The sequence below is a fragment of the Myzus persicae genome, unplaced genomic scaffold, assembly GCF_001856785.1.
Source record: "Myzus persicae strain clone G006 unplaced genomic scaffold, MPER_G0061.0, whole genome shotgun sequence".
NCBI classification, from domain to species: Eukaryota; Metazoa; Arthropoda; class Insecta; order Hemiptera; family Aphididae; genus Myzus; species Myzus persicae.
Window position 1 is genome coordinate 743,632 of NW_019104011.1, and position 9,190 is coordinate 752,821.

General features: G+C 30.2%; 1 protein-coding gene across 1 annotated transcript; it reads left to right on the top strand.

Annotated features, from left to right (window-relative positions):
* Positions 1-4,370: 4,370 nt before the first annotated feature.
* LOC111037547 (40S ribosomal protein S7-like) lies at positions 4,371-7,935 on the top strand. Its single transcript, XM_022320186.1, has 5 exons — positions 4,371-4,538; positions 4,677-4,850; positions 6,080-6,261; positions 6,507-6,657; positions 7,829-7,935. Exons 2-5 carry the CDS (start codon positions 4,677-4,679, stop codon positions 7,904-7,906), a joined length of 585 nt encoding a protein of 194 aa, XP_022175878.1. The 5' UTR covers positions 4,371-4,538; the 3' UTR covers positions 7,907-7,935.
* The last annotated feature ends 1,255 nt before the right edge of the window (positions 7,936-9,190 follow it).

A 9,190-nucleotide genomic window follows, 5' to 3' on the forward strand; every position in this document is an offset into this window, starting at 1 on the left:
ACGCATCAAAATTTTCGTCCTTTTTCTAAACTAAATTGCGTATTTTTTATAAAATATAATTTTTTTTTTACTACTTATTAACATATGACTGTAATATGCACAATAAATGACCACATACATTTAAAATATCTACCTAACTAAGTATATAATATCTTTTTTATTCTTAGACCTTTCGCTTTATTGATTTCAATTATAGACTCAAATACATTGGTCCCAAATTAAGTACAATAAGCACCTACTGCTGAATTATAATATATTATAACTTAAGTTTGGAAAATCCATGAGAGGTAGACAAACCAAAAATTCACAAACTTCCTAATTAATATCTGTTCAAATATTTGTACTATTTGTTGTTAAACTTTTGGATAGTGACCTTTAGAAAAAACTTTTATATAAATAATTCTGATAGTCTTAAGATCAGTTATTTACACTCAAATTACAGTTTGTAGTTATCAATTCAAATTTTGTATTTATTTTATTTGATTATCCTAACAAAATATTATCAAGTAGTCTATTTAACATAGTATCAAAAACTGCTCAATTGTGTTAGTTATTTTTATAAGTTCTAATCAATTGCTATGAACTACATTATTTTTTAACCATCAATCTATAAATATTACTCCTACTTTTAATATAAATGTATTATATTGATAAAAATAAGATATAAAATAGACTTTAGATAGATACCTATTAATAATAATTATTATGTACAATCACAGATAATCCACATTTTATGAATAATAAATTGTGGTTGTAACTTGTAAGTCCTATATTAAATAGACCAAATTCAAATGATATCAAGAAGTAAGAACCTATTAAATCCATCAAAAAATATATCTTATTCATCTGTTAAATCTGGTATTGGCACTCATTCCCTAGATCTTTTTTAAACATTATATCTAGTTTAAAAATATTTGATATTATTAGTAAAGAAGAATAATTCAAGTTGAATTTCAAAGTTCAAACAAGTTTTTTTTTAGTTAACACACCCACAGGCAATGTTAAATCGAAGATTAACATAGTGAGTGTCGAGTGCTCTCTTATATAATATTTGAGGCGACTGAGTCCTCTTGATTCTAATTTTGGAGAGACAGTGCTCTCAATTACTGCCAATGTATCAATGTGGCAAATGCACAAACTAGGACGAAAACACTGATCGTGTTGACCATACTTTTATTATTTCTTGATCTTATTTTATACTATGATGCTGAGCAGTGAGCATTAAATTTAGTAAAAGGTCTGTAATAATAATAACTGTAGGACTCGGGACTTCTAGGAGTTTGCATGTTTTTAAATAATCATTAAAAACATAGCTAAGTAAAATAGAAATTTGTTTCATAGCATTACAAGTTTATATTTAAAATTTATAGTTGCATATTTGACCATATTTGACCATATTTCATTTATAAGTGCATATATGACCATTTTTCATTTTATTAGTGCATATTTGACAATATTATTTATACAAGGAGTAAGTTTTTAGTTTTATAAAAAAATTGTATTCTAAATAGATTTCCTGGACCGGATATAAATATTTAAAAATTAATGTTTGCATTTTTCTTGCCAATCATTATAACTGTATTGTTATTTATCGGTATACCACACTCGTGATTCCCGACAGGCGATGAGCCGATAATGATACCAAAAAAAACTATGACTAGTTGTGGATAGAGGCCAGACAAACCCTTGAATAGTAATAGTTGACAGTTGGAGTCGTGCGTTCTTCGTATTTTGGTTTCATGAAGTGTTTTTTCTTTAGAGCGAGCCCATAATAAAATAATTAAAAAATGCTTAAACCAAAACCTTATGATTTAATAAGAAAGTCAAAAATAAATCAAAAAAGAATATCATTTTTTTAAAATGCGTATTTATTGATTCTTTAGTGCACAAAGTCCCTAGCCCTAATTAATAAGTTATAAGTTATAACTAATACAAAAATATGTAAAAGCAAAAATCGCTTATAGTAGCGTCATCTAGTGGCAAAAGTAAGTAGTAGTCGCTGGAGGTTGCATTCAATATTTCCATATTCGTTAAAATATTTACCACAATGGAGATAGATAGCGCTACTTATTTCGTTCGAACCATGAACATTAAAATTTAAAATTTTTCAGTACAGATATTCTTTACTCTATGGTAGAGATAGACGATAGTCACATTATCATATGGCACCACGATATAATATCATATTATATTATAACCTATCTATAATCGTGTATGGCACGAACCTTGCTTTATGACATAATTTGTAAACTTGCTTTTTACGCACGATTAAAGATACCTATCCATACTTATTCTAAAGACATGTTTTTACGAGTTACTGTTACGAGCGAAGATCCAGAACTTGGACTTCATGTCTTCATATTATAATGATTGCTATCAACCAGCAAATCGTGTATAGGTACAAAGATATCGATTATTTATGAGCTCACTGCTTATGACAAGTCAAAGTTGAAAGTAGTAAATTGAGGTTCACCGTTTGTCTACATCCAAGTCACCCGGTTAGCAGATTGTCTGTAGCGATAAATATTTATTCTAAGACTAAAAAGTAGGTACACTAAAGCCCCAAAAGCCCAAAAGAATGTTAAAACAAACTTACGTCAAAAGTCGACTCTTCCTGTGATACCCAGGCGGCTAGGCTGTATCCAAATCTAGAGGGCGAAGTACTTTACCGCCACTGACGGAACATGGAACTGTTTTCGTCATCCGTCTCCGTCGGTCTAGATCCGAACTGAAAGTTTCGAGTATAAAAATAATCTAACAAACAGAAAGGAACAAAATATGCGAATACATTGTACCTACATGTGTTATATATACTAAAGTATGTAGTATAAAGTACAGCTGGTTGACGACTCGTCGGCCTATTGTTGGAATTTTTTTTTTTTGTTCATGGAAATCATTAAAATCGTCAATTGTATCCGATGAATGGCGACGGTTGGTGTTTGCCACAGATGACAGATATTATCGTAGGTCCTACGGGTGCAGCCTCCACACCTGTTCAACCGCAAACCGTTAAGTTTATTTTAATGGGTGTCATTGCACAGTACACACATATTTTTTTCTTGTTGTGAACCTTGAGTGTATTTCTACCAAAATTTAGATTTTCAAAATGTTGTATAGTTATTATAAATTACATAATTTCCCTCAAATTTGTACATGGATGGTGGTGACAACGGTCAACGCTGCTCATTTCAGTATTTTCCGAGTATTTTCTGTATCTCAATGCTATACTGCTACAGTAATATAATCAGTAGGTAGCTAGTAGTTTTTTAAGTAGTGTGTTCCAAAAATCAGAGCTACTGCGGTTTAGGCTCAAATTAAGTAATTGCAGGAATTATTTATTATCGGATTTTTAATAATGCAACCAATTTTGCTAATGGCTCTAAAAGTTAAAAAAACGTTGAAAGCAAATAACTGCTGTTGGTCAGTGGCTTACTTAATTCATTGAGATCCTCATTTGTTCCAATGAGGAATTATCCAAAGAATTTTGAAAACATTTACCAAACATGCTTATAGAAATGTGTGAAGAGTATCTGAGTATGGAATACATAATCCAAGATGTCAAATTTAAAAAAGAAAACGGTGATTTTTACTCAAAACCAATTTTTGACAAAATCGATTTAGTTGTATTGGTATTTGGTAATACTCAAAAACTAATAAACGGATAACCGTAGATACTTCAAATTAATAACCAAATGTTGATATTACAATTTTCAGTACAAGATGCAATTTTAAAAATATTTCGCTCTTTTTGAACCATTTATATGCATGAACAATTTTTTAATTTTTTAGTGTATTTTAAATTACTTTCAATATAAAAAATTGAAAATTTAATAACAAGGTTCCTCAGTTTTTTTTTATAACCATTCTAATTTTAAATTTGGACGGAATTTTATATTTTAACGAAGAATAAAGATTTTAATATTTTGATGTAATTTAAAAATATTATTTGTGGCCCGTGGGTACTTGAAACTTTTAAAGTAGGTATATTATTATATTTTACACACAATGACATTTTCAATTTTTTAATTTTTTGACAGCAATTAATTATGCTTACTAGTAAATACAAGTATAATGATCTATAGCTTATTTGTCATAATTTTTTTTTATGTTTCTGTCTTACGACAAAATTAGACATAATACTACATAAGACATGAAAATTTCATAAATATTCAAATACATTTTTTATAATATGGGGGGGAAATGTCCGCCCAGAAACCGTGGTCTCGATTTTGTACAGTGCGTACAACTGTCGGAGACGAGAGGACATGAGTTACCGTGTATTTGTGCACACTGTAAGTACTGAACCGGCGACGGTCGTCCGATCTATGTCTCCGTTCAACAAGCGTTGGTCGTGACTTATGGAGGGGATAGACACTATACCGTACACGTAACACTACTACGGTCCGCGGCACGTCTTGCCATATCTATATTAGGGCCGCCATTCGCCATTTGGTGTCCGGAACGTAACTTTGTAATTTTCATACGCGTTTTTCGCCTTTGTCCAGTCGTCGGACCAGCACTCGGAAATCACAGCCAAGGTATGTAATTCCATCACTTCGGACAGCGCCCCGCGGTCTTGGCCAGGGCGCTACCTTTTCCGGGCAGCCGATCGTCCGATTCGATCGGATGAAAATGTTCAGTAATAACACGCCGCCGACTTGTATTGGTTTATGTAGATGCCTGTTCCCGCGCAAGCCAAAATCGTCAAGAAGGGTAACTCGGAGCCCGACCAGTTCGAGCAGTCCATTGCCCAGGCCCTGCTTGAGTTGCAGAATAACAGCGACCTGAAGGCCCAACTGCGTGAGCTGTACATCACCAAAGCCAAGGAGATCGAGCTGTTAGGCAAGAAGGTGAGCTACCGATCACGCAGGGTTGGTCGAAGTGGTACTTACTGGGGTGCTGTGGACAAAATACTCTCTTCCCCGTTTTTGTGTTACACAGTAGTTAGGTCTTTTGACACATCCATCGAATCTTTGCCTTCTCATCGACACAGTTGAATTTTAAATGATGATACAAGTAGATACCTACCAATGTGTTCTATTTTTAATTATGAATCTAATATTTACACATAAATTATTGTAGTACCTACCTACAAATTTAAAGGTTCTTTCAAGATTGTATCAGCCACCCTTGTTACTAAATACTACTTATTTGTCCAGTCTTTTCTGAAGTTTTCTTCCTTCATTTATAGGTACAAATATTTTAATTTTTTTTTGGCAGCGTTTAGATTTTTGCGTTTTGCCTATACTGTATAGCTTGTTTTCTAAATTGTATTTACTTGCAGAACAAACGCAAAGGTCGAGGCGCTGCCACACCATGAAGTCTACAATTTTACGATGCTACCGGCTCAAGTTGGCCAGTCATAGGAAATGTACTGAATGAAAAATGTAGTTGAGGAGCTATAAATGAAACTGTTGAATTTACCAAAACTGGATCTTACCATATTTTTGTAATGTTCTACAGTTAAAATACCTCCATGTTATAACTTAGTGTAAGTTTATTTTCCTAAGATTTTTTTAAAATTTTTATTACATACCTAGTTATGAACTTAATCAAATTAATTATAATTCTATACAGTTCGCCAAATGTAAGGTTAATTTAAATTTTCAGACTTATGATACTTGCCAGTTAGTATTATGTAACATCTCTATTTCGAACAGTTCTTTCACATTCAAAATTTTCATTTTTCTGATCTATTATAATAATGTATAATCTTCTAATCTGATGATTCACAATTATTCAATTATAATCAATCTCTCTTTTATTTAGTTCAATATTGTGTTTGTTTTAGTAATATTTTTAAAATTATTTTATATGCCTATATTAGTAATGTTCTAAAAGAGATCCATCTGTCACATATACAGTGATCTATTAAACATTTTTACGCATCATCAAATTCGTTGTGTTCTTGTACTCGTCCACAATGGTCCACACTGATGCCATATTAAAGTATTGGTATTTGATATTTGTTGTATATATATACTACAGTCTTTATCTACTTTAACCATACATTTTATTTGTATAACATTTAAATTTTAAAATTTCATTGTTCCTCTACATTTTATATATATTTTTTTAGAGCGTCATTATCTATGTTCCCATGCCGCAACGAGCACAATTCCAAAAAATTCAAGCTCGCTTAGTTAGAGAACTAGAGAAGAAGTTTAGTGGCAAGCATGTTGTATTTATTGGTGATCGTAGAATATTACCAAAACCAACTAGGAAAACAAGAACAAAGAGCAATCAAAAGCGTCCAAGAAGGTATATTTGACATCAAAGTAATATTATGTAGATCAGTCTGCGTGTTACTAATGTATATTAAATTGATACATATAGCGTCTAAGCGGACATACATTAAAATATGTTTTCAATTTTTATATTTTAAATAATAATACATTTTGTATTATTATTATTTTGTCAACATAACAATATTATAGAAGTATTACCTATTATTAAGTATACTATTTATGTTATTGGAGTATTGACATCAAATTAATATCTTTCAGCCGAACTTTAACATGGGTCTATGATGCAATTCTTGATGATTTAGTCTTTCCAGCTGAAATTGTTGGCAAGCGTATCAGAGTCAAATTAGATGGAAAACAAATCATGAAAGTTCATTTAGACAAAACTCAACAAACCAATATAGAGCACAAGGTAATTCATTTGTTGTATACTTATTTCCAAATTATCTATTAGAAAATTCTCTAAAAGTTGTTAATTTTTGTAAAGTCTTGTGTTTGACCTAGGTACCTTTAAAAAAAAAAACAAATCATTAACATTAATAGTCATAAATCATAAAATAGGTAACTCCTTGATTTTTTTCTTCCACTGTTTTCTACGATAAGTGAACAATTATAATAACATTTTTCTAGTTCATAAATAGGTATATTGTGTTAAATTCTTACTTGCCATTTCTAAAAAATGATCAATATTTAAACAATGGATAATGCATTTGTTCCATTATGTACATATTATGCGGAGTATAATTAAATTCTTAAATGCACTACAGCGCTCTTTACAGTTCTTCATAATTGTCGAGTTCTATCCATGTGCTATATGAAATGATTAAGAATGATTTTTCCAATCCTCTTATGTTTAGGAAGATTGTATCCATTTTTAACCTACACTTTACTAAAAAATACCGAGTTTGAAGTCACGATGCACTACAGCGCTCTTTACAGTTTCCCATAATTGTCGAGTTCTATCCATGTGCTATATGAAATGATTAAGAATGATTTTTCTAATCCTCTTATGTTTAGGAAGATTGTATCCATTTTTAATCTACACTGTTTAAATATGCAAAATTATAAGTCAAAATGCTGCACTACATCCCTCTTTATAGTTGTACATAACTGTTGAGTTCTAGCCATGTGCTAAACTAAAGTAATTGTATATAAATATTCTATGGTTATTCTAAATTAATTGTAGTTCAAATTATTAATTTATAAATTACACTGAATAAATATTATCTTCTAAGTCGTCAATATTTTAATTTAGGTTAAAAGTTTGAATAAAGGTACTTACTCGAAATAAGTTCAATATATTTCGTTCCGTCTGTGTGTTACTAATGTATGATTAAAATTGATACAATTAGCGTCTAACCAGACAAATATTAAAATATGTTAATGTATTGTAAATATATCAGTGAATATTTTATTGATTTTTAGTCTATTGACGTAACATTGAGCATTTCTACTGAAAATTTGCTTGCCTCAAACCAGTAAAAAAAGCTTACGGCCAACACATTTTTAGATAAAATATATTCATCTTGCGTGTATTTACTCAACTTAAAACCTAAATAATATTATATTGTTTAATTTTTTAGGTGGATACTTTTGCATCTGTGTACCGAAAGCTGACCGGCAGGGATGTGACTTTTGAGTTTCCAGAACCATACTTGTAAACTTGCACAATAAAAACATTTTGATTTGATTTTCTCATAATTTATTTATTTTTTCACGATGTATTAGTAATAACTACTGCAATAGTAATTATTGTCTATGAATCGTACATGATTCCATACTTCATTTAAATGAAGTCAAATGATAATGACTAACTATACTGCCCATAACACAAAAAACACTTCAAATATATTGCCCTAGGAAAATATTTCTAACATAATATTTGGTTTTAATTATGATTTATATACACAGTCAGTTCATGAAAATGTATTGACTTTTATGGCTAAAATCTTTTAAAATTATTACATTACCTCTTCTCCTGAAAAATCAAAGAACATATTAGGTAATTGAATGGTTATATCACTGAGCTAAAGATGTACATTTAATTAAGAGTATGTATGTCATCTTAAGTAATTGCCACCTACATTTCCTCGTGTCTGCAGTAAAACTTACAAGCAGACAACTGGCCCATACATTTTTGTCTCCTTAGAATGGAAAAGTCGGTTGATTTTTTTTAGCAGTTTTTATGGAGTTGTATAGTTGTCCTCAAGCTCATTTTTTTTTTGTTGGTAGAAAAGTTTCTGTCTGATTTTTTAACAAGAACATTATTTTACAATTTAAAGTAGACATACATATTTTTATACCAATAGTTTCAGTTTAATCTCATACTCAATAATACAAACTATTCAGAGTATTGATGTTCCCTTAAATCTTCTTGTGCTATGCTACCAAAATTGTTTTATTAATATTTTACATTGATACTTTTGTGAAGTACTGTCCAGTGACTAGTCCATCTTTTTTAATGAGTATTGATTGATAACTTAAATAATTATGTTTTTGTTATTACTTGTATTATTATTAATAGATGACAATCATTCATTAATAAAAAAAATTGTTAATGTTGATATCCATTGTAAGAAAGTATACTAATTAAATGGTAGAAAACATTACTGTTTGAACTATTTTCAATGTTTTGTCAACAAATAAATATCCTTATTATCAAAATAAAAGAGTTTTTTTCTATAAAATCATCTTACAATAACAAAACGAGCAAAAAAATTTGGGGATTGGTTTGTGACGAATACTTGCTTAAGAAGTACTAATGCTATTGAGTTGAGATTTTGGATTTATAATTTATATGTGCTTCGAATGAATGATTTTTCTTTATCATTTATATGAAATTCTCACTTTTTTCAATGACCATACATTTTTTATTTCATACTCCTTTCCAGAATAATTGTCGAATACCTATGTACTTTGACACTTCAAATGGAATTTTGATGAGT

Coding starts and splice junctions, on each gene's coding strand:
- LOC111037547 (XM_022320186.1), top strand. CDS start 4,677: ATGCCTGTTCCCGCGCAAGCCAAAATCGTCAAGAAGGGTAACTCGGAG. Junction 4,851..6,079: donor TCGAGCTGTTAGGCAAGAAG/GTGAGCTACCGA, acceptor ATATTTTTTTAG/AGCGTCATTATCTATGTTCC. Junction 6,658..7,828: donor AAACCAATATAGAGCACAAG/GTAATTCATTTG, acceptor TTAATTTTTTAG/GTGGATACTTTTGCATCTGT.